Source organism: Pogoniulus pusillus, chromosome 7, assembly GCF_015220805.1.
Source record: "Pogoniulus pusillus isolate bPogPus1 chromosome 7, bPogPus1.pri, whole genome shotgun sequence".
NCBI classification, from domain to species: domain Eukaryota; kingdom Metazoa; phylum Chordata; class Aves; order Piciformes; family Lybiidae; genus Pogoniulus; species Pogoniulus pusillus.
Window position 1 is genome coordinate 36,625,400 of NC_087270.1, and position 25,353 is coordinate 36,650,752.

General features: G+C 49.5%; 1 protein-coding gene across 1 annotated transcript in view; it reads left to right on the forward strand.

The window, feature by feature from the left end:
• The first annotated feature begins 4,638 nt into the window (after positions 1-4,638).
• ASXL2 (ASXL transcriptional regulator 2) overlaps positions 4,639-25,353 on the forward strand; it is a 108,670-nt gene continuing 87,955 nt past the window's right edge. The window contains exon 1 of the mRNA XM_064146500.1: positions 4,639-4,889. Within this exon, the coding sequence (XP_064002570.1) occupies positions 4,833-4,889 (57 nt within the window). The 5' untranslated portion in view covers positions 4,639-4,832. The remainder of the gene's footprint in view (positions 4,890-25,353) is intronic.

Consider the following 25,353-nt stretch of genomic DNA (forward strand, 5'->3'; position numbering starts at 1 on the left):
TGTCCAGTCCTGGGCCTCCTAGTTCAAGAAGGACACAGAACTGCTTGAGAGAGTCCAGCACAGAGCCACAGAGACAATTAAGGGAATGGAACATTTCTCTTATGAGAAGAGCCTGAGGGAGCTGGGGCTCTTGAGCAGGGAGAAGAGCAGACTGAGAGGTGACCTCACCAATGTGTATAAATATGTGAAGGGTGAATGCCAGGATGCTGGAGCCAGGCTCTGCTTGGTGGTGCCTGGTTACAGGACAAGGGGCAATGGGTGGAAGTTCATAGGATCACAGGATGTTAGGGTTGGAAGGGACCCAAAGAGATCATTGAGTCCAAGTCCCCTACCAGAGCAGGACCATAAAATCTAGCTTGGGTCACAGAGAAACACATCCAGACAGGCACTGAAAGTCTCCAGAGAAGGAGAAGTTGAGGCATAGGAGGTTCCATGTGAACATGTTTTCACTGTGAGGGTGACAGAGCACTGGGACAGGCTGCCCTGGGCGGTTGTGGAGTGTCTCAGGAGATATTCAAAACCTGCCTGGATATGTTCCTGTGTGATCTGGTATAGGTGATCCTGCTCTGGCAGGGGGTTGGACTGGATGAGCTTTGGAGGTCCCTTCCAACTCCTGACATTCTGTGATTCTGTGAAACTGTCAGTAGGTAAAGTCATCTACACCAAAACTCCAACCCGTGAAGAGGACATGAAGAGGTCTCATCCAACCTGTTTGATTCTATGATTCTATGATTTCTCTTCCACCACCAAGCCAGCTCCCCCAGACATCCACAGTTACAGTAGTTGGTCTGGCCAGAATATGACACCATTAGAAGAAACCCCCCTGCAACAGGTGGCACCCAGATCAGACTGTCCCACTCTAATGTGAGACTTCACAAAGGTGAGGGTTTGAACTGTGCCTCTTTAAACTTATCTTCATATCAGCTCCATTAATTTTCCAGATAATTCTCATGTGTGACCCTGTTGGAGAGGTTGTGATTTCTCTACCAGCATGAGTTCCCACCTTTCAGTGTATTTGACACGAGCCTGAGACCATGGCCCCTCAAGGTCCCCTTTTGAGAGGCTTCTTTAATAGCGCTGGGAGTGTTTAACACAGGCATGGGGGTGGTTACTGATTCTGAGATATTTTGTTCTTAATATGATGTTGCATCCTTCTAGAGTGCTCCCGATTGATGATGTGTGGTCAGAGTCACAGGCACATGGCCAGTGGAGGGTAGATTGGCCATGCCAGGCTGCCCTGGCTGTGATGTCATTGGATGTTCCCTTTTCCCAGAAGGTGGAGTGCTAGGCTCAGATTCTGTGAGTAATGCTCGGCCACAGGGCTCGGTACTGTTTAGTCAGTGGATGGGGTGTTCTGCAAAGATGAATGTGGCTGAAGGCTCCTTCTTAACAGGCCATCAGCTCTTCGTACCATCCCACTTCACTGAGAAGAAGGGGGTATGCCAGAGGCACCCACAAAGCAGACAGCAACAGCTACCCAAACACGTGGATTTTTTGTAGTCCAATTTACTCAGCCCTCCTGCTGACACAATGAAATCACAGAATCATAGAATCAACCAGGTTGGAAGAGACCTATCACTCCAACCTAGCACCCAGCCCTGGCCAAGCAACCAGACCATGGCACTAAGTGCCTCATCCAGGCTTTGCTTCAACACTTCCAGGCACAGTGACTCCACCACCTCCCTGGGCAGCCCATTCCAATGCCAATCACTCTCTCTGACAACAACTTCCTCCTAACATCCAGCCTAGACCTGCCCTGGCACAACTTGAGACTGTGTCCCCTTGTTCTCTTGCTGCTTGCCTGGCAGAAGAGACCAACCCCACCTGGCTGCAGCCTCCCTTCAGGGAGTTGGAGACAGCAATGAGGTTAGCCCTGAGCCTCCTCTTCTGCAGGCTGCACACCCCCAGCTCCCTCAGTCTCTCCTCACAGGGCTTGGTGTCATCTGCAAACTTACTGATGCTGGACTCAATCCCCTGGTTCAGTTAATCAATAAAGATATTGAACAGGACTGTGCCCGGCACTGATCCTTGGGGCACACCACTAGTGAGAGCTGCCAACTGGATGTGGCACCATTCACTGCCACTCTCTGGGCCTGGCCCTCCAGCCAGTTCTTTACCCATATCAGACTGAATCTGCCCAAGCCACAGGCTGACAGCTTTGGCAGGAGCTTGTTGTGGCCTTCTTCTTGTTGCCCTTCTTGGCTAGCTTGGCACATACTGGCTCATTTTCTGCCAACTGTTGACCAGTGTGGTTTATCCAATCACATTTAGATCAGATTTAATATCACAACTGTTGTGGAGCATGTGGAGATTTCTGAGCTGACTGGAACAGGCCTGCCTGGATGTCATGGGGATAATGCACTGCCTGACCCAAGGAGTCCTGCTGGACCTGAGCTGGCTCTGCAGAACCCCAGGCCACCTACCTGCATTCCCAGCATCCCAGACACCTTGCAAATGGATGACAAGGGTCAAGAGACAGCACACTCCTCTGCTGTGAGGTGTGCATGCTACAGCTCTCATTTTCATTCCAGTTGCAGCCATCTGTTTGCACAGACATTTGGTTTCCTGGTTGTTGTATCACTTTCAGAACTTAAAATAATCATTGCAGAGCTGTAGCCCCATAACCCTTCCCCCACCAGAAAAAGACCATCTGCTCATTATTTTACTTCAGCAACCTGACATTTGCATCTTCTTTCCCTGGCTAGAAGAATCAACCTGCAACCAGCTTACTTCCTGCTGTGACTCTGAGTTTAGGAACAGGGTTTCAAACAGGCTTGCCCATTCTGCTTTTAATAAACACAAATGATTTAAGCTGAAAGCAAAATGACAACCTTACTCCTGATTTTTTTCCAAAGTGGGATGGTGCTGGGATCATCTATAATAAGGTCAGTCCTTCCTTTTACCATCAGGGACAAATGGATTCTCTGATGATAAACTGTGCTTTACTTCCTCCTGTACAGCATCCAGAGGCAAAATTAGATCTGAGAAAAATGACCCCTGAGAGCAGCTGCTCACCTGAGCCACTTGCTCTGAAACTCTCCTGTCATTTGTAATTCAGCAGTTACCCATTTTCACAGAATCTCAGCATGGTGGGGGTTGGAAGGGACCTCTGGAGATCATCTCATCCACCCCCTCTGCTAAAGCAGGGTCCCCCAGAGCAGGTTGCCCAGGATCACAATGTCCAGGAAAGTTTGGAATCTCTGCGGAGAAGGAGACTCCACAACCTCTCTGGACAGTCTGATACAGTGCTCCAACACCCTCACAGGAAAGGTTTTTCTCCTCCTGTTCAAGTGGAACCTCCTGAGTTCCATTTTATGCCTATTTCCCCTTGTCGTGTCCCTGGACACCATTCAAAAGAGCCTCATCCTCTTGACCATTGCTCCTCAGGTATTTCTAATAATTGAGAAGATCACCTCACAGCTTAGTCTTCTCCAGCCTAAACAGTTCCAGATCTTTCAGCCTTTTCCCATCAGACACATGCTCCAGACCCCTCAGCATCTTTGTAGCCTCTGCTGGACTCTCTCCAGTAGTTCACTGTCTCTCCTGAATGGAGGAGCACAGAACTGGATTAAGGATTGCAGATGTGGCCTCATTAAGGTAGAATACAGAGGGAGGAGAGCCTCCCTTGACATGCTGGCCACACGTTTCTTCATAGAATCAACCAGGTTGGAAGAGACCTCCAAGATCATCCAGTCCAACCTAGCACCCAGCCCTGGCCAAGCAACCAAACCATGGCACTAAGTGCCTCAGCCAGGCTTGGCTTCAACACCTCCAGGCACAGAGACTCCACCACCTCCCTGGGCAGCCCATTCCAATGCCAACCACTCTCTCCGACAACAATTTCCTCCTAACATCCAGCCAATTTGAACTCTCTGTCCCCTTGTTCTGTTGCTGCTTGCCTGGCAGAAGAGACCAACATGTCCAACTCCAACATCTCCTGGCCTGTTTTTCTCTGATTTAATTGTAGAGTACCCACTTCTGAAGAGGTGATCTTGTCAGTGGTTCTGTGCGCTCATCACTTCTTGTCCTTCTGGATGATCTTGGAGGTCTCTTCCAACCTGGTTGATTCTATGATTCTATGATTCTATGATAGAATGACAGCACCATAGAATGGTTTGGGTTGAAGAGCCCTTTGAGATCGTCAGCTCCAGCTCTCAACCCAGCACTGCCAGGTCACCACTAAACCACGTCCCTTAGCATTACTCCTACTCTACACAGATTCTGAAGCCATCTAGGGACGTGGACTCCACCACTGCCTTGGGCAGTCTGTTCCAGGCCCTGACAGCTGTTCTCGGGAAGAAATTGTTCCTTCTGCGGGGGCTGCCGCGGCTGAAGGAGGCCGCGAAGGGCGGAAGGCGGCGGCGGGGACGGAGGGACGCGGGGGCAGCGCCGCCCGGGACGCCGCCGGGAGCTGCTGCTCGCCCCCAGCCCCGCTCAGCCTCGCTCAGCCTCGCCCCGCCCCGCCCCAGCCCCGCCCCCAGCCCCGCCCCAGCCCCGCCCCCGGCGTCGGCCGCAGCGGCGGAGGGCCGGGCGCGCGCAGGCGCGCGGGCGGGCGGCGCGCGGGCAGCCCCGCCCCCAGCCGGGGCCCGTACAGTAGGTGGGGTCACGCGGGCGGGTCACATGACCGCGGCCCTTTACAGTAGGAGCCCAACATGGCAGCAGCGGCGGCGGGTGTGGGGGCTGCGGGGGTCTGGGCCGCTCGCTCCTAGGGCCGCTCCGCCTCTCTCCGCTTCCCCGCGACCTCCTGCCGTCTCCACTCGCGGACAGGCAGGTGGACGGACCCCCCTCTTCCCGGGCTACTTCGGAGTTAGCTGCGCCCCGCCGCGTCCGACATGAGGGAGAAGGGCCGCAGGAAGAAGGGCAGGACCTGGGCAGAGGCCGCCCGGACGGTACGCGGGGCCTGCGGGAGCGGGGGGTAGGAGGCTGCAGGGGCAGGCCAGAGGCCTCCCAGGGCGCCCGAGCGGTGCGCGTTCTCTCCCGCTTCCGCCGCGCTTGAACCCGCTGAGAGCCTGCCGCCGTGGGGAGTCGGTGCCGCTCCGGCCTCCAGCTGCGTGCGGGGCTACGGGGGCAGCCCGGCGGGGTCGGAGGAGTGAGGGGCTCGCAGAATCCGTGCGAGCTGCCGACTCGGCGCTGCCTCCAACTTTCTACCGGCGCTGTGCACTTGCGCAGTAGTGGGTTTTTTTTTTTCCCCTTTTTTGAAAAAAAATCCGCCCCGTTCTTCGGTTGTTTGGTGTCTCCAGGCACGAACTTATGTTGGACGCTTTGTGGGGAAGGGATTGCCTCTTCGTACTTGGAAAACGCTGTGACTATTCAGGGTGCAGTTATGCTCAGTGAAGCGCACGATGGAGTTTTAACAGCGCTGTTAGTGTATCGATACGAACACGTGCGGTAGGAGCTAGTGGGTTGCCTCGGGTCCAGTAGTGTGTTGTGAACCCTATAAGGAGAGCTTTTACTTTCTCATTTCCCAGAGTTTTTTTGTACGTTGTTTTAAAAGCTGATTTATTACAGTTTTATCTGTCGAGTAGCCACGGTAGAGAGTGGAGAAAAGGGATGTTGGGTAGTGGCACAGGCATGGGAGAGGGTGAATGGAGCTAGTGCAGCCTGCAGGAGCTGAACAGCAGTGCTGAACTCTGAAAGTACAACGCATGCTTCTGAGAGAGAGATGTACTTGCAATGCAGATTCACTTCTGCCTAATGGAGAGGGAGAGGAGTACAGGTTCTATCTAATCAGTCTGAAAGTGGTGTCTGTTAAAACAAGACTTGAAAAGCCTAGCTAGAGAGCAAATGTAAATAGGCATCTGCAACTGAGACTTTCAAGCACTATTTTAATAGATAGTAATTTATTTGAGCTTTAGATTTGCAGTTTGGAAGACATCAAAATAGCTGCTGCTCTCTTGGGAGAATATCATAGAATCAGCCAGGCTGGAAGAGACCTCCAAGATCATCCAGTCCAACCTATCCCCCAGCCCTATCCAGTCAATCAGACCATGGCACTAAGTGCCTCATCCAATCTTTTCTTGAAGATCTCCAGGGACGGTGCCTCCACCACCTCCCTGGGCAGCCCATTCCAATGCCAATCACTCTCTCTGTGAAGAACTTCCTCCTAACATCCAGCCTAGACTTTCCCTGGCACACCTTGAGACTGTGTCCCCTTCTTCTGTTGCTGGTTGCCTGCGAGAAGAGACCAACCCCACCTGGCTACAGTCAGGTAGTTGTAGACAGCAATGAAGTAAGCCCTGAGCCTCCTCTTTTGCAGACTGCACACCCCCAGCTCCCTCAGCCTCTCCTCACAGGGCTGTGCTCCAGGCCCCTCACCAGCTTCCTTGCCCTTCTCTGGACACCTTCCAGCACCTCAACATCTCTCTTGAATTGAGGGGCCCAGAACTGGACACAATACTCAAGGTGTGTGCAGTTAACTCTTTTAAGAATATAAAATACCATCTCAAGGGTGAACACTTTGGTACTTCTTTCTTTTTATATCTTTTAAAAATAATTTTTTTTAAAAAAGAGTGGAAGTATCTCTAGAGTGGGGTACAAGTTGGAGCAGATTTTTTTCAGCCAGTGTTCTTGCAGAGAGAGTGATTGGCATTGGAATGGGCTGCCCAGGGAGGTGGTGAAGTTGCTGTCCCTGTCGGTGTTGAAGCAAAGCCTGCATGAGGCACTTAGTGCCATGGTCTGGTTGATTGGGCTGGGTGCTAGGTTGGCCTGGATGATCTTGGAGGTCTCTTCCAACGTGCTTGATTCTCTGATCTCTTCCAGAATCCACTTAAAGGCTAAACCACAAGTTTAGAAAAGCTTCACTGAAAACTTAAACTGCAGGTTGCACCTTACTCTGCATTGCATACCTGGATTTGTGGCAGAGGCAGCCAAAACTAATAAAAGATGAGTAAATGCTTGCTAAAATTGAGGCTTTGGCGAATATTTCTGTTTGTGTATTCAGTGGGAATGTTTAAAATATTTGGGATAAACTCCAGCTCCAATCTTCAAAAGGTTTCCCTGTGTTTTCAGTTTGAAAATAATGCCTTTTGATTCTTGTCCTAGCTTGTGTGCTGGTGTTGGCTGCTGGTGGTTGAAGTTTGTGGGGTTCATTACAAAACTGCATTAAGAAATGTGGCAGCTCTTGCATGCCTTATTTTTTTGTTCCTGAAAGGTAACAGAAAACTTGCCTCCAGCTTAAGCATTCAGTTTTGTCTTCAGTGCTCTTTTGCAGACTTAGTTCACTTGATAAGTTCTCTGTGGGGTGGAGTGAGCTCTTACAGCCACAGGTCAGCAGGAAGCTGCAAGGGGATGAGCTTGGGGTTGTGGGTTTTGATGGCAACTGGCTGTGAACCTGTGGTGGTGTGTGAACAGCAGTGTAAGGTCATCACAGCTGTTGTAATTTTGTCCCTTCTCTGCCTCCTTGCTCTGTTACCTCAGTGCTGGTGCACTGATTAAACACCTCTATCCCTGGAGGTGTTTAAGGCCAGGCTGGCTGAGACTGTGTGCAGCCTGCTCTAGGGTAGGGTGTCCCTGGGCATGGCAGGGGGGGTTGGCACTGGCTGATCCTTGTGGTCCCTTCTAACCCTGACTGATTCTATGATGCTTGTAGGTAGCTCATGGAGCTAAGTGAGCAAAAAACCTTTGGCTTTATTGTGGTGTTGATGTGGCTTAATGCCAGTTTAATCTTCCTAACCAGGTATTTGGGAGTGGGTGTTCTCCAGTGCAAAGGAGGTGATGGGAATATGAGGTGGGGAGAATGCCAAGGGAAAAGCTACTTGAATTAGCTTTATCTGTGGTAGGAGTTTGGTGTTAGCTGAAAACAAGACAGTAAGCAAGACCTGATAGCAGGATATGGATAAGGTGGGATTCAGTGGGACTCAAGACATGCTTGCTTTTATAAGACTACTAAAGAGAGCAAGATTACAGTGTGAAGGAAGGAAGGAAAGGGTGCCCTGTGTGGGCAGCATGTTTGGGGAGGAAGTTACTGTTGATAAACAAGGTTTTTTCTTATTTCCTGGCTCATTCAGTCAATTTGCAGCTGCGGATGACAGTTAACTTGGGACAGACAATAGCTGCATGTCCCTGCAGTTAAAGTAAAAAGTTTTGTGAAGGTAGGACTCACAGAACAGTAGGGGTTGGAAGGGATCTCTGGGGATCATATAGTCCACGCCTGCTGCTAAAACAGGGTCACCCAGAGCAGCCTGTCTGGGATTGTGTCCAGGCAGGTTTGGATTCTCTCCAGAGGAGACTGCACAAACTCTCTGAGCAGCTTGTTTCAGTGCTCTCTCATCCTCACAGGAGAGAAAGTTCTCCTCGTGTTGAGGTGGAACTTCTTGGGTTCAAGTTTGTGCCTACTGCCCCTTGTCTTGTCACTGGGCACCACTGAAAAGGGTCTGGTCCAGTCCTGATCCTCACCCTTTACACCTTGGTAATATATTGTACAGTGCACAACTTTAAGATAATACGACACAGTTTTAAGATAGATGCACTGTAAAGGTCTCTAACTTGGGGCATACTCTTCAGATATAGTGGTGGAGCAACTAAACTGCAGAGACTAACCAAAGAGACAGTGTGTCTAGAGGGAAAAAAGGTGATTTATCTGTTCTGCTGAAGATTACAACAGGGAGGTGACATCTGTACTGACAAACTCGAGTTTTAGGGCTTACTTTCTGTTGCCAAGGACATTTTACAGGTTCTATGTGTGTCCATACTGCTTGACCTTCATCCTTCTAGCCAGATGACAGTGTTCAGGCTGCTTTATGCTGATTCTTGAGCAGCACCAGTGTCAGGGCTCAGTTTGTCAATTTGCTTACCACCAGGCTGGTGCCTGTGCAGTGTCTATCTGGGGCTGAGCTTTTAAACTGGCTGTGGCAGTCCCATGGGTATGAGAAAACTGTTAACTGGTGCCTTTTAAGTTGGCAGAGGCAGATGGGGGCAAGCATTCAGCAATACTTGCTGTAATCTGATTTGTGCTAAGTGTTATCCCTGTAGCATGGAGTTGATGTTCACTGGGTTGAAAGGGGTGGGTAGTTGCATGTGGCAGGGGGACTTTGGTTGTGCAGCAGAAGTTCTGTGCCTTGTTTTGACTGCTCAGCTCTCCCTTGTTGCTGTTCCTCTCATTTAACACACTGCTCGCGGTGCAGCTTTTCAATGCACAGTCGAATGCTCTTTGCACCTTCCTGCTGCTGCCCTCTGCTCTGTGATGGGCTGTTGTGGTGTGTTAATGGCCTGTTTAGATCCAGACAAGACGTCCAGTTGCTGGACAGAAGCCACAAACAGGCTGCCTTTGTGCTTTGTTTGTGTGGAGGAAAGTGTATGCTGTCACATGCCAAGTTTGAAGAAATCTGGTGTTTGTTTTTCATGGGAAATCCCCAGCTGTGACCTGACAAAACAGTTCTCTGCTGTGTGACCTCTGACTGTCAAGTCGTGGGGGTTGGAGGTGGCCTCTCTTAAATCATCCATGGCAAGTTCAGCCAGAAACAAAGTGAGGTCCTGTTTGCTGTCTGAGAGGCAGCTGCTGCAGCAGTGTTTTCTCCTGTATACTGAGTTCCTTTTGGGTCAGACTGACTTTGTGGGTTTGGGTGGTGGAAATCCACCATGTGAATCCCTTTGGGAAAGCAGACAGAGCCTCAGCATGTTGTGATGGACATCTCTGAAGATGTAGATGTCCAAGTATGAATCCTGTTGTGATGTTAGCAGTTGCTGTGTGGTCCTGGTGATGCAAGCACTGCTTCCCTCTTGCCGTGGGGGTTTGGTTGCATCATGTGTCAAGAGAAGAATCTAATGAAAAGACTTCTGAAACTGATAGCACAGAGCATAGATGGGACTGTGAATACCACATCAGATCATATCTTGTGTCAAACATAAGATAGCGTAGTAAGGTCAAACGGTCAAGTCAGGTAGGAAACTGATTTGTTGGGAGAAACAAATTAGATGCTTTTGCAAGCTGACTTTGTGAATAAAGTCACAGAATAGCAAGGAGCATTTAATGGTCATCTGGTCCAATCCCCTGAAATGAGCTGAGACATAGAATAGAATCATAGAATCAACCAGGTTGGAAGAGACCTCCAAGCTCGTCCAGTCCTACCAAGATCGACTACACCATGGCACTAAGTGCCTCAGCCAGGCTTGGCTTCAGCACCTCCAGGGAAGGCAACTCCACCACCTCCCTGGGCAGCCCATTCCAATGCCAATCACTCTCTCTGCCAGGAACTTCCTCCTAACATCCAGCCTAGACCTCCCCTGCCACAACTTGAGACTTTGTCCCCTTCTTCTCTTGCTGCTTGCCTGGCAGAAGAGCCCAACCCCACCTGGCTACAGCCTCCCTTCAGGCAGTTGTAGACAGCAATGAGGTCAGCCCTGAGCCTCCTCTTTTCCAGGCTGCACACCCCCAGCCCTCTCAGCCTCTCCTCACAGGGCTGTGCTCCAGGCCTCTCAGCAGCTTCATCACCCCTCTCTGGACACCTTCCAGCACCTCAACATCTCTCTTGAATGGAGGAGCCCAGAACTGGACACAGCACTCAAGATGTGTCCTGACCAGTGCTGAGCACAGGGAAAGAATAACCTCCCTTGTCCTAATGGCTCTGCAACTAGAGCAGGTTGCCCAGGGGCCTGTCCAGCCTCACCTGGACTATTGCCAGAGATACCCATCTCTGGGTCTTCTACCATCTCTCTGGGCAACCTGGGACAGTGTCACACCACCCTCAGTGTAAATAATTATTTTCCTTCCATCTAATCTTGGCCCCTTTAAGTATTGAAAGGTCCCAAGAAGGTCTGCCTGGAGTTTTCTGTTCTCCAAACTGGACAACCTGAACTCTCTACCTGTTATGACAGGGGAGTTCCAGCCCTTTGTACATCTTTGTGGCCTACTATAGATGTGTTCCAACAGGTTTGTGTCTCTCCTGTGCTGTAGACCCCAGAGCTGAGTCCAGCACTGCAGGTGGGGTCTGATCAGAGAGGAGCAGAGGATCAGAATCCCCTCCCTTGACCTGCTGGCCAAGCTGCTTTGGAGGCAGCCCAGGAGACAGTTGGCTTGTGGCCGTGAGTGCAGATTGCCAGCTCCTGTCCTGCTTTTTGTGTCCCAGCACCCTCAAGTCCTCCTCTGCAGGGCTGCTCTCTATCCCTTCAACCCCTAACCTGGATTGGTACTGGGGTTGCTGTGACCTAGGTACAGGACCTTCTGCTTGGCCTTGTTGAATACCAGGAAGCTCTCACAACCCTACTTCTCTTGCCTGTCCAGGGCTGGAGTAAAGACTGAGGGATATCTTTTATCCCTGCTTGCTGTTAAGATGTTTGCAGAGAGGAAGATGGAAGCTTCAATACTGTAGAAGCTGCTTGCTTGCTTGCATTTGTTCACCCATGTACATGGACTTGAAAATCTGCCAAAGCTTTGAGGCTGCTGTGAATAGGCAGAAATTCAGAGGGTTCTGGATACCATGAACCTGAGGGAGCAATAGATCACAGGGTATTAGGGGTTGGAAGGGACCTCTGGAGATCTTTGGGTCCAACCTCTCAGAGCAGGACCATATTATCCAGCACAGGTTGCACAGGAATGCATCCAGATGGGTCTTGATTCTCCAGAGGAGACTCCACAACCTCTCTAGGGAGCCTGTTCCAGTGCTCTGTCACCCTTATGGTAAAGATGCTGATGATTATTTTTCACTGCTATGTATTTCAAGTGCCCAGCTGCAACTTTCTGGTGTGTAAATTGGCAGTGCTGAGTTCTGTGTGCTAGCAGGTAGCTCTTTTTAGGAAAGAGCAGTACCTGCTTTAATGGGTTACAAAATGCTTGTGGTGTCTGAGATGGGATTCTTCATTTTGTCAGTCCTTCAGAGGTCTGATTGCTTAGCTGGAAGAAGTCAGAAGGATGATTTGGAGCACAGCAGCCCCTTCTTGATGAATCTGAGAGCTGGCTTTTTTTGTTTGCAGCAAGATACTGAATGAGGTTAGCCTGTGGAAGGTTAAATGATTAATCTAAGCTTGTGAAATGAGCTGATAGTTGAAGCTGCTACAGCTTTTCATTTATTTTTGAGGGGATTGTTTGTAGCTGTGCTGGTATTGTTTCTTCCCACCTCCCCCTTCCTTTTAATCCTTTAAGTATTACCATGGATTACTTGGATGAATTAAGAAGACTGTGGCCAGAAGGTTGAGGGAGGTTCTCCTCCCCCCTTGCCCTAGTGAGGCCACACTGGAGTGTTTGATCCAGTTGTGGGCTTCCCAGGGCAAGAGAGACAGGGCACTAGTGGAGAGAGTCCAGCAGGGGCTACAGAGATGCTGAGGGGACTGGAGAATCTGGGAGGAAAGGCTGTGAGACCTGGGCCTGTTTTAGCCTGGAGGAAAGACTGTCAGGGAATCTTCTCAGTGCTTATCAATAGCTAAAGGGCAGAGGGCAAGAGGATGGGACCAGATACTTTTCCATCAGGAAGCAACAGGACAAGGTGCAATGGTCACAACATGACACGCACAAGAAGTTCCATCTAAACATGAGGAGAAACTTCCTTGTGAATGTGCCAGAGCCCTGGACCAGGTTATCTGGAGAGGGCATTGTAATCCTGAGCAACCTGATGTGGGTGACTCTTTTATCAGGGTTGGACTAGATGATCCCCAGAGGTCCCTTTCAGTGCCTACCACGCTGGGATTCCCTCTTTCTGGTCTCTGTCCAGGTGCAAGACCTGTTTCCACAGTGGTCTTCTGCATTTGTTATATGCTTTTGCAGAGCCCTTTGCAGGCCAGGGGTAGTATGTTTGGTTACCAAGCCTCTGTACAGTGTCCTTTTGCCCTGTCTACATTTCTGCTAGCTAGAGAAATACCTTGGCAGTGCTTCTAGAGAAACAACTTCTGTGCAGCCACTAGCCTGACACGAACTCTATCACGTGTTACTGAAGAACTGCAGTTTTCTTTACTCCTTACTGCTGCACAACTCCGTTGACCCACAGCACTTGGATGCATTTTGCTGTGTGGTTTTAGTTGTTATTTTTAAGGACTTTAAAGTCTGCACTGCAGGTGGGGTCTGAGCAGAGGAGCAGACCTCAGCTTGACCTGCTGGTTATGCTGCTAGGCATGCAGCCCATGAGTGCACGTTGCTGGCTCATGTCCAGCTTTCCACCCATCTGTACCCTCTTGGCATAAAGGTAGTTGAGTCTCTGTCCCAGAGCATCAATGCACATGGTAAGATCCTGGAGTGTTACCTCCCTCCTGCAAAACAGGGTGGAGACAGATGTGTGAAGACCCAGCTTACAAGCACAAGGTGGAAGAGGAACCAGGGAGCTGCAGTGCCAGGCGAGGAATCCCTGGCAGATGCGGAGTGGTGCAGCCCTGCCTGGGAGTGCCTCTGATGGCATGCTGCAAGGTGGAGGTTTGGGCACCTGTTCACCTTGTTCTCTGTTCCTGCAGAGAAACTCATTGCTACTGAAGGACCTCATAGAATTAACCAGGCTGGAAGAGACCTCCACAATCATCCAGTCCAACCTAGCACCCAGCCCTATCCAATCAACCAGACCATGGCACTAAGTGCCTCACCCAGGCTTTGCTTCAACACCTCTAGGGATGGCGACTCCACCTCCCTGGGCAGCCCATTCCAATGCCAATCACTCTCTCTGACAACAGCTTCCTCCTAGCATCCAGCCTAGACCTCCCCTGGCACAACTTGAGACTGTGTCCCCTTCTTCTGTTGCTGCTTGCCTGGCAAAAGAGCCCAACCCCACCTGGCTACAGCCTCCCTTCAGGGAGTCGTAGACAGCAATGAGGTCAGCCCTGAGCCTCCTCTTCTGCAGGCTGCACACCCCCAGCTCCCTCAGCCTCTCCTCATAGGGTTTGTGTTCCAGGCCTCTCACCAGCTTCATTGCCCTTCTCTGGACTTTCTATTCTTAATTAAAACAATTGATACCTCCATTTATATAGAGCTGAGATTTACTTCTGGTTTCTCTCATTGACTTTAGCACAGAAGGGTTTAAAGGTATCAATTGCTGACCTCACACTACCAAGTCTACTGCCAAACCATGTCCCTCGGCAGGATGGGGACCCTCCAGGGATGGGGACTTAAGCACTGCCCTGGGCAGTCTGTTCCAGTATTTGACAATCATGAAAAAGCTGTTCCTCACATGCAACCTAAACATCCCCTGGCATGACTTGAGGCTGTTTCCTCTTGTCCTGCTGCATCTTCCTTGGGAGAAGAAACCAACTCCCACCTTATTCCAGGCTCCTTTCAGGGAGTTTATATACAGAGTATGAAGGTTTTCTCTAGGCTAAACAACCCTCAGCTGCTCCTCACAAGACTTGTGCTCTAGACCCTTCACCAGCTTCATTGTCCTTCTCAGGACATGCTTCAGCACCTCCATGTTCTTTTTTTGGAGTGGGGGACAAAACTGCACCCAGGATTTGAGATGTGGCCTCACCAGTGTCAAGCTCAGGAGGGATGATCTCTGTCCTGATCCTGCTGGTCATGCTACTGTTGATCCAAGCCAGGATGCTGTTAACCCTTCTTAGCCACCTGAGCACACTGCTGGCTCACCTTCAACTGGCTATTGACCAGCACTTCCACATCCTTTTCAGCTGGGCAATATCCAGCTCCTCTTCCCTATGCATGGAGTGTTTATGGGGTGGTTGTGACCCAAGTGCAGGACCCAGCACTTGGTGTTATTGAACTTCATTCCATTGAACCAGCTTTTTCAGCTCCCTCTATAGAGCCTCCCAACCCTTCAGCAGATCAACACTCCCACCCAACTTGCTGTCACCTGCAAACTTGCTGAGGGTGCCCTTGATCTCATCCAGATCATCAGTAAAGATACTGAAGAGAACTGCCTCTAGTCCTGAGCCCTGGGGAATACCACTTGTGACTGGTCACCAGCTGGAGTTGATTCCATTCATTACCACTCTTTGGACCTGGCCACCCAGCCAGTCAAGTGTCTGCCCATCCAGGCCACGAGCAGAGATTTTCTCCAGGAGGATACTGTGGGTCACAGTGTCAGAGGATTTGCTAAACTCCAGGTAGACTCATCCACAGCCTTTCCCTCATATTCCACATGGGTCACCTTATCATAGAAGGGCAATCCTCTGGCTTCAGACAGTATCTGTTGTCTTTTCTGGCAGCTGTTCTGGGATGTGAGCTGAAGTAATGTCTGAGAGGCAGCACTGACTGCTCTGCTGATGGGATCAAAAACAAATAGTGTGGTTGTGACATGTGAGTGTTACTGTCTAGGTACACCAAAACCAAATGAAGGTGATCCTGTGGCTTTTTGGTTCCATGCTGCACCTGTTGCCTATGATGTCTTAAGCCCCATCAGAAGTGGGTGCTTAATATATCTGTTTTTTTCCTATTCTCAGCTTTGCTCATGTGATGTTAGCTTAAATTGTTTGAAGGGTGAAACCACAGACCAAAGAATGGCCAAGACATTTGGTCAGATTCTTCTGTGTCTTTTAAACCATCTCTTTTGTAACCAGCTGTGAGATCTTTTCTGAAGCTCCAGTGATGCAGCATACTGATTTACAGTATCACAGTATCATCAAGGTTGGAAGAGACCTCACAGATCATCAAGTCCAACCCTTTACCACAGAGCTCAAGGCCAGACCATGGCACCAAGTGCCACGTCCAATCCGGCCTTGAACAGCCCCAGGGACGGCGACTCCACCACCTCCCTGGGCAGCCCATTCCAGTGTCCAATGACTCTCTCAGTGAAGAACTTTCTCCTCACCTTGCTTGCTTGGTTTCAGAGCAGAAACCAAGAGGTGACAAGTTCTCTCTGCCAGGCTTGGGCAGCACAGGAGGAGTTGTAAGCTGTGGAACTTGTGTGGGCTTGTGGGAAATCTGTTAGAGGTTACTAAATACCTGGAAACTGCCCTTATTCCAGATGTCCCAAGCAGCATGGAGAATGGGAGAGCAGCCTCCTGGGATGCTAGACAGTTGCTCATAAGGTTCATCAAGATCTGCAGTGCCCCACTATGCTGTGGATTGGTGTTGAAGTATTTAACTCAGCTGCAGGCCCCTAGTACAGTTTCCTGCTCTCCTGTGTAAGTGGGAGATGTTCCTGGTGTGCTGAAGGAACTGGCCAACGTGATTCCAAGCTGATTCTTCTGTGCTTGGTAAGGGTTGTGGTGACTGGGGAAAGCTTGTGAGTGGAAGAGAGGAAATGTCTCACCCTGAAAAGGATGAGAAGGAGTATGTGGGGATCTAGGTCAGGTCATCCTTATCTGAGTTCTTCTGGAGCAGTACTCCAGGAGGGTGTTTTCTTGTATGTGTAGAAGAGTGGCTTTCTGGGACAGTTAGTGTGGCTTTGCTGAAGGTAAGCTGTTGGTGAGCAAGGTGATGAGAGAGCTGGTCTTTGGAGGAGGATGGAGCAGTGGATATTGTTTATGCTGCCTTCAACAGTTTTTGGTGTCTTTTTTTTCCCCCCATAGTATTCTTATGACGCAGGTGGTGACAGTATCAGTGCTGAGCTGACTACCAGCCAGGCAAGATCCAAACAGCAGTGCAGAGGTCCATTTGCTGTCCTGTGTCAGTGGGAATCCTTGGCTTTTGGGACTGAGGTTGGATACAGAATCCCAGCATGAAGGAGATGGGAAGATTTAGAGCCTGGATGAGGCACTTAGTGGCATGGTCTAGTTGATTGGATAGGGCTGGGTGATAGGTTGGACTGCATGAGCTTGGATGTCTCTTCCAACCTGCTTGATTCTATGGAAGGGACTTCTGGGGATCATCCAGTCCAGGCTTTCTGCTAGAGTCACCCCTAGCAGGTTGCTCAGGATCAGTGTCCAGACAGGTTTGGAGTTTCTCCAGAGAAGAAGGCTTCACAGCATCTCTGGACAGTGTGTCCAGTGCTCTCTCACCCTCACAGGAAGGAGTTTTCTCCTGATGATACTGAGCTGATGCTTTGTGTTGGTGTTTGATGTGTATCAGATGTTCCTATTGCAATTATTGTGGCCTTTCAGTATCTGGAGGGGGCCTCCAAAAAGGCTGTGGAGGGACTTTTTAGGCTATCAGGTAGTGACAGAACTAGGGGGAATGGAGCAAAGCTGGAGGTGGGGAGAGTGAGGCTGGAGGTGAGGGGGAAGTTGTTGAGCAGGAGAGTGGTGAGAGGCTGGAATGGGTTTCCCAGGGAGGTGGTTGAGGCCCCATGGCTGGAGGTGTTTGAGGCCAGGCTGCTCTAGGGTAGGGTGTCCCTGGGCCTGGCAAGGGGGTTGGAACTAGATGATCCTTGTGGTCCCTTCCAACCCTGACTGATTCTGTGATTCAGTTGCTAGAACCTACTACACTGAGCATCAGGGCTTGGTGAGTTAACTGTGGGTGGTAGGTTTGTCTTTCCTCTGCTCTTAGAGCAAGCCTGGAAGGCAGGATAACCTGCAGTGTGGAGTGGTTTGGGTCACTGTTGTCCTCCAGAAGTGTTCTCATGGTGTGCAACCATAATATCACATTCAAATACTTACGTGGCTTGATCACACTTCCTCACAGGGGAAGTGACAGCTCTACTAAGGCAATTGGGTATTTCTTAGATACTGAAATGTAACCTAACTTTGTACTAGCTGAGTGGTGACTCTTCAGAAGTAGTTTGGTGGGACATAAGAGTGCATGACAAACTTCCTGATGCTTTGCAAAACAGCATGAGCTGATTTGTCTGGTTAAAGCAAAGTGTACACTATGGACTCTGCAGCTTCAGGCAGTCTGCATGCAGCTAATGAAACTGAACTGTCAGGAATGGCTGACAGCCCTTCAGGCTGTGCTAAGAATCAGCAAGACCTGGACAGGCTGGAGAGCTGGGTGGAGAAGAACCTCATGATATTTAAGAAGGGCAAGTGTAGTGTCCTGCCCCTGAGGAGGAATAGCTGCTTGCACCAGGCTGGGTTAGGAGTTGACCTGCTGGAAAGCAGTTCTGTGGAGAAGGACCTTGGAGTGCTGGTGGACATATAATTATGTTTCCCATCAGCCAGTAATGTGCTCGTGTGGCCAGGAAGGCCAATGGTCTCCTGGGGTGCATTCAGAAGAGTCTGTCCAGCAGGTTGAGGAAAGTGCAGCTTCTCCTATATTCTGCCCCAGTGAGGCCACATTTGGAGCTCTGAGTCCCCATTCCAAGAGGGACAAGGATCTGCTGGAAAGAGTGCAGCAGAAGCTAGAAAGAGGATGAGAGACCTGGGGCTGTTTAACTCAGATAAGAGCAGACTGAGAGGGGATCTTCTCAGAGCTTATCAATAGCTAAAGGAAGGACAGCAAGATGATAGGACCACACAAGGGGCAGTGGGCACAAAGTGGAACCCAGGAGTTTCCATCTGAACAGGAGGAGAAGCTTCCTGTGAGGGGTGCCAGAGCACTGGAGCAGGCTGCCCAAGAGAGGTTGTGGAGTTGTCCTCTCTGGAGAGATTTAAACCCACCTGGATGTGCTGAGCAACCTCTTAAGGGTGATGCTACTTTTTCAAAGGGATTGGACTGGTTCATCTCTAGACACCCTCCATGCTGGGATCCTCTATATTCATAGCTGATCAGACCTGAGAGTTTCTGAATGCCAAAGACAACACCACCTGTGCCAAGTTTGCTGCTGTACTGCTTTTTAAACTGTATTTAAATGCCCACTCTGTTTCAAAGTGTCCTCACCAGTGCCTTCATGGAGGATTTGGTGGAAAGGCTTTCTACTGTTTGCTTTCTCAACCAGTGGCAGCCTGGATGAAAAGAAATGCAGAGCCCTGGCTGCAGTGTTTAAAGGCAAACAAAAATCTGAGTGCAGTTCAGCAACCTTTGCCTCGCATGGCTGGCTCTCCCAGGAGTGGTTTTTGGGGTAAGGTAGGCATGCCTGAGTGCTGACTGTGGAGCAGGCACTGAGGCTCTCTGCCAGCTTGCCAACCCTCTCTCACTTATGGTAATGAGACACACTTGCTTTTCAAGGTCTGTCCAGCTCTGTTCAGATGAGGCTGTGGAGAGCAGTAGGGGCTTCTTTGAGAGATTTCTCTTCAGAAGGAGATCAGTTGGATCTCAGCTTTGTCATTAAGGTGTGTTCAGATGAGGCTGTGGAGAGCAGTAGGGGCTTCTTTGAGAGATTTCTCTTCAGAAGGAGATCAGTTGGATCTCAGCTTTGTCATTAAGGTGTGTTCAGATGAGGCTGTGGAGAGCAGTAGGGGCTTCTTTGAGAGATTTCTCTTCAGAAGGAGATCAATTGGATCTCAGCTTTGTCATCAACTTCAAGTACAGGTCTGTAATGGGAGTTCTCACTTCAGGTCAGTAGGCAATGAATTTCCCACGGTGTCTCCTCCTTCAGTGTTCTGACTAAGGTGAAAGCTGAAATGGGAGAGAATCCTTTATTCTGGAAAGGCTCAAAATGCAAAGGTTTTACTGCAGGAAAACAGGCTGAAGGTCCTGTGTTGGGTCTAATTACTGGAGGACACATTTTACAGGTTAAAGTAGCATTGTTACTATTGTGATAATATAGAATCATAGAATCAACCAGGTTGGAAGAGACCTCTAAGATCATCCAGTCCAACCTAGCACCCAGCCCTATCCAGTCGACTAGACCATGGCACTAAGTGCCTCATCCAGTCTTTTTCTGAACACCTCCAGGGATGGTGACTCCACCACCTCCCTGGGCAGCCCATTCCAATGGCAAATGATATGTATTTAAAATGCTGTTAGTTATTAGATAATTATAGACCAAACTGGAGTTTTGTATAGGATTTCCCTCATGGTTGGTAATAAATACTGACTCTGTGCTTATTCTGGTGACTTGAGTTAAGCTGATGCAACTTGAAGTACTGTTAGTGCAGTGATGTCCTGGCTAAAGACACTTTTCTCCTGGAGATTTTGTCAATATCTCTTCAGCAGGAACATTCTGTGGTGCTGCTGCTGCTGAAAGGCTTGCTTATCTCACCTCTGCAAACCAGGAGTGTGAATCCAAGTTCATCTTTCCAGATCATCCTGAATGTGGCCTTGCACCCTAGCATAAAGAGCTAAGGTCTAATATGCAGGGTAAAAACAGCTGCACTGGTTTTGGCTCCTAGTGTGTTGCCAAAGTTTCAAAACCAGTCTGTAAATGTGAGTGAAAATATTGGATAGTCATCTTGTGTTCAATCCTTACTGCATCAGATAGAACAATTAAGGTTGGAAAAGACCTCCAAGGTCATTGAGTCCAACCATTAACTCAGCACTGCCAGTCCATCGACATGGCTTTTAACTGTGTCTAGGGATGACAGTGCCACCACTGCCCTGGAACAGGCTGCCTGGATCTTAACAACCCTTCTGGGGAAGAAAATTGTTCCTCATGTCCAGCCTGAACCTTTCCTGGTACAACTTAAGGCTGCTTACTTTTATCTTGTCGCTTGTTCCCTGGGATAAGAGTCTGACCCCACCTCAGTTCAATGTCCTTTCAGGGAGTTGTAGAGGAAGAAGGCTTCCCTTGAGCCTCCTTTTCTCCAGGCTGAACAACCCCAATTCCTTCAGGTGCTCCTCACAAGGCTTGTGCTCTAGACCCTTCTTTGGTGAGTTTGTTGCCCTCGTTTGCATGCAAAGGTGCTAAAACCTGAAAGTATTCTAAGTAAGGTTAGCAAAGCCATAAAAAGGCACCAGGATACTTGATGGTTTTGTTGTACCACATGCTGTCATGTGTGTCTGCTTCTCACTTTGCTTCTTGGATTCTCTTTACCTTAATAAAGAGAGGGTAAAATCCCTGCCTGGCACCCACAGCAGATGCAATCGCCTCCTCCCTGCAGTCTCCAGTGTGGTATTTGCAAGTCAGAGGCTGGTTTATGAACTACTTGAGCCGTTGCCAGATGGGGAGGTGCTTCTCAGCACTGGCCTCTTTCTAGTGCAACATGAATGTGTGAAGCTGCCTCTTTTTTTTTTTTTCCCTTCAATTAAAAAAAAAAAAAGTTTATTTTTAGCTCAGATTAGTTCCCTGATCCTGTTTACCACTTGGACAGCACGCAAGGTTTTACAGTGTGGAGGAAGGGAAATGTGCCAGAGGCACAGGACCATATTCCAGCATCGGCATGGGCACTCCAGCTCTCAGCAGTTGGGTGTTTTGTTTAATAGGACATTTAATCGTTTCAGACAGGTGTGGTTTCTTGTCAGTGAGTTAAGCATAGGCATAGAATCACAGAATTGTTTAGGCTGAGAAATAGTTTGTGAGCTCATGGAGTCCAGTCTGGCTGTTAACATTACCAAGTCAGCTGCTGAGCCATGTCCCTCAGCACTTCGTCTAAGCTGCTTTAAAATCCCTTCCAGGGATGGTGACTCCTCCACTGTGCTGAGCAGTCTGTGCAGGGCTTGACAACCCTTTGGGAGCAGAAATTGTTCCTTGTGCACAACCCAAACCTCCCCTGGCACAACTTGAGGCCACTTCCTTTTGTCCTGTTGCTCGCTCCTAGGAGAAGAGACCAACTGCCCTGGCTTCATCCTCCTTTTAAGGGAGTGTTAGCAGCATGATCTCCCCTGAGCCTTTTTTTCCTTCAGGCTAAAGAACCCCAGCTCCTTCAGCTGCTTCTCATATGATTTATTCTCAGTAGTTGGTCATGTTGATTTTAATGAGCTCATGCTTTCATATGCAAATACTGGAGACTCCTCCTGGTAGTCCTGGTGAAAGCCTACCAGAATCCAGCGTGAGTTGACTTTGGTTTAGCTCTTTGTCTCCTGCAGGATGTCTGCATAAGAAATGTTTTCTTTCTGAGACTTCCTTGTTGGATTGCTACACACAGGGCTGGGACTCTGACCTGTGGTGTTTGCTCTCCAGTTGCATTGCTATGTATTTTCTTGTTGGGAAGTGGTGACCTGCACCAGGCCTGCATTTCTCCTGTGAGTCCTTGCTCTCTGTTCACTAAATGTAGGTACCACTGCAGCACTTCAATACTGCTTTTATCTCCACAGATATTGGGACCTTAATGCCATTTAGATTTGAAAGAGAGATACATGTGCAAAGGTGATGCTTTGTAGAGTTTCACATCTCTGGCTCCCACATACAGAGGAAGAGTTCAGGACAAAATGATAGAATCAGAGTGGCTCAGGTTGGAAGGGACCTTAGAGATAATCTGCTCCAACCTCCCTGCTGTGACTGCTCAAGGACTCATCCAGCCTGGCCTTGAACATGCTCAGGGAAGAGTTATCCACAACCTCCCTGGGCAATCTGTTCCAGAGTCTCACCTTCTTTGTATTGAATAATAGAATCAACCAGGTTGGAGGAGACCTCCAAGCTCATCCAGTCCAACCTAGCACCCAGCCCTGGCCAAGCAGCCAGACCATGGCACTAAGTGCCTCAGCCAGGCTTGGCTTCAACACCCCAGGGACAGTGACTCCAGCACCTCCCTGGGCAGCCCATTCCAATGCCAATCACTCTCTCTGCCAACTTCCTCCTAACATACATCCCAGACCTCTCCTGCCACAACTTGACACTCTGTCCCCTTGCTCTGTTGCTGCTTGCCTGGCAGAAGAGACCAACCCCACCTGGCTACAGCCTCCCTTCAGGTAGTTGTAGACAGCAATGAGGTCAGCCCTGAGCCTCCTCTTCGTCAGGCTGCACACCCCCAGACCCTGAAGAACTTCTTCCTAAGATCCAGTCTAAACCTACTCTCCCTCAGCTTAAAACCCTTCCACCTTGTTCTATCACTAGACATCCTTGTGCAAAGTCCCCCTCCGGCCTTTCTGTAGGATCCCTTCAGCTGTTGGAAGGCTGAGAGTAGTTCAGCAGGTTTTGCTTAAAGGCTGTGTCTTTTCAATAGTTATGGCCTCCTTGTGTTGCCTTTGCATTGCTACTGTATGAATCTTCAAACCCTGAGAGATAATACAGTTTTGTGAGTTTTTTTTTGGTGGAAATGACCCTCACTGAGAAGCCTTCTGCCCCTCATCCTCAAAGAGCTACAAGGATGATTGGAGAACTTGAACATCTTCCCCATGAAGACAGACTGGGAGAACTGAGGCTGTTTAGTCACCAGAAGAGAAGGTTGAGATGAGATCTTAACATCTATAAATCTCTGAGGAGTAGGTGTCAGGATGAAGGTGCCAGTTCCTCTTTTTGATGGTGCCCAGTGACAGGGCAGAGAGCAATGTGTACAAGGTGGAACACAGGAGGTTCCACCTCAGTGTGAGGGAAAACTTCATGGTGAGGCTGCCCAGAGGGGTTGTGGAGTCTCCTTCTCTGGAGACTGTCAAAACTCACCTGGATGTGTTCTTCTGTGACCTGCCCTAGGTGCTCCTGCTTTGGTAGAGGGGTTGGACTAGGTGATCTGTGGAGGTGCCTTCTAACCCCTGGTGTTCTGTGATCTGCAGAAGGCATGTTGCATGTAAGCCCTCGCCTCAGAGGTGCTGTTCTGCTTTGCTTTTTGCTGGCAGTTCAGGGGTGTAAGCTCCAAGTTGAGAATCCCACTGTGATGATGTTTGGAAGGGACCTCTGAGGATCATCTTTTCCAAACAGTGACAGAAGGAGACACAGTCTCAAGTTGTGGCAGGGGAGGTCTAGGCTGGATGTTAGGAGGAAGTTGTTGTCAGAGAGAGTGATTGGCATTGGAATGGGCTGCCCAGGGAGGTGGTGGAGTTGCTGTCCCTGGAGGTGTTCAGGCAGAAACTAGATGAGGCACTTTAGTGCCATGGTCTGGTTGATTGTCTAGGGCTGGGTGCTAGGTTGGCCTGGATGATCTTGGAGGTCTCTTCCAACCTGGTCGATTCTATGAACCTGCCTGCTAGAGCAGGGTGACCCACAGCAGGTTGCCCAGGATCACAATGTCCAGGTGGGCTGGGATCTCTCCAGAGGAGACTCCACACACTGAGGGCACTGAGTTCCAGTGCTCTGTCACCCCCTCACAGCAAAGAAATGTTCAGATAGTACCTCTTGGGTTCCAGTTGATGCCTGTTGCCCATTGTCCTGTTGCTGAACACCACTGGAAGGAGTCTGGATCCATCCCTCAGCTCTTTAGATATTGATCAGCTTTGATTGCTCTTCTTCAGGCTAAACAGCCCCAGGACCTTCAGCCTTTTCATCATCATCATTGAGTTGTTTTGTGGGGATGGTCAGTTCTGGGTTTTCCCTGCCAGAATGTGTTGCAGACATCAGACTTTTCTTGGTCTTTGAGCTTGATATAGTCCTGGTGAGCTTCTTTGTTCTTCACTTGAATCTGATCTTATCAAGCTTCTGAGGAGGAGTTCTGAACGTTGATAGGAGCACAGGATAGCCTACAAAATGGTGATGTCTTGGGGTTGGACAAGTGTTTTCAGCAGTCTGGGGCCCCAAGGATGCTCAGAGGGCTGCAGCAGCTCTGCTATGAGGTCAGACTGAAAGAGTTGGGGATGTTCAGTCTGCAGAAGAGGATGCTGTGAGGTGACCTTCTTGTGGCCTTCCAGGATCTGAAGGGGGCTACAAAACAGCTGGGGAGGGACTTTTGAGGGTGTCAGGGAGTGGCAGGGCTAGGGGTTATGGAGCAAAGCTGGAGGTGGGGAGCTTGAGAGTGGAGGTGAGGAGGAAGTTGTTGAGCATGAGAGTGGTGAGAGGCTGGACTGGGTTGCCCAGGGAGGTGGTTGAGGCCCCATGGCTGGAGGTGCTTCAGGCCAGGCTGGCTGAGGCTGTGTGCAGCCTGCTCTAAGATAGGGTGTCCTGCCCATGGCAGGGAGGGTGGAACTGGCTGATCCTTGTGGTCCCTTCCAACCCTGACTGATTCTATGATTCTATTCTTATCTGAATGATTTAATGCTGTACTTCAGTTTCCTCTTGGCCATAATCTCAATTGAAACAATCAGGAACAGAGACAATTTCAGTTCCTGTCTCTGCTGAGTAGCAGAGTATAACTTTTAACCTGTGTCCCTCTTGCACCTCATCTCTCCTGTGATGTGTCTTAGCAGAAACAAGTACTGAGCTTCCATGGAACTACTGTGTCCTCCTCCAAGTTCATGCTGCACTGTGGGTTATGCCATTGCCTCACCAGGTCCTTAAGGTGAAACATGCCTCCTCCATGCTGCTGTTCAAAGACACTTAAAGATGGTGTAACATGCTTCAGTCTTAAATGCTGCATGAAATGTCAATGTGTGCTGGCATTTAATGGCAAATGGTTCCTGTTAACATGGAGTTGTCCATTCCTTCTTGACCTTATTTCTGGTTAAAACCTTGAATAGCATTTGGTTAATTGGATGAGCAGAAAAGATATTGCAATCTAGGTCAAGTCTTTCAGTCCTCTTCTTTGCTCCTCTTGTTACTGCCATAGTGGAGTGGTGTTTTGCATGCTGCCTCTGCCCAGCACACTGCTCTGGAGTGAGTGACTGAGAAGGAATTCCAGACACACTTGAGTGTGTTTTTTTTTATAGCTGACCCACTTCTCTCTAAAAGGTTTGATTGCATAAAGATTATTTCCTTCTGAAGTAGTCTGTAATGAAATTTGCAGCTATTGCTGGCTTCTGCAGCTGGAGTTCTCCTAGAAAGGGAATATCCA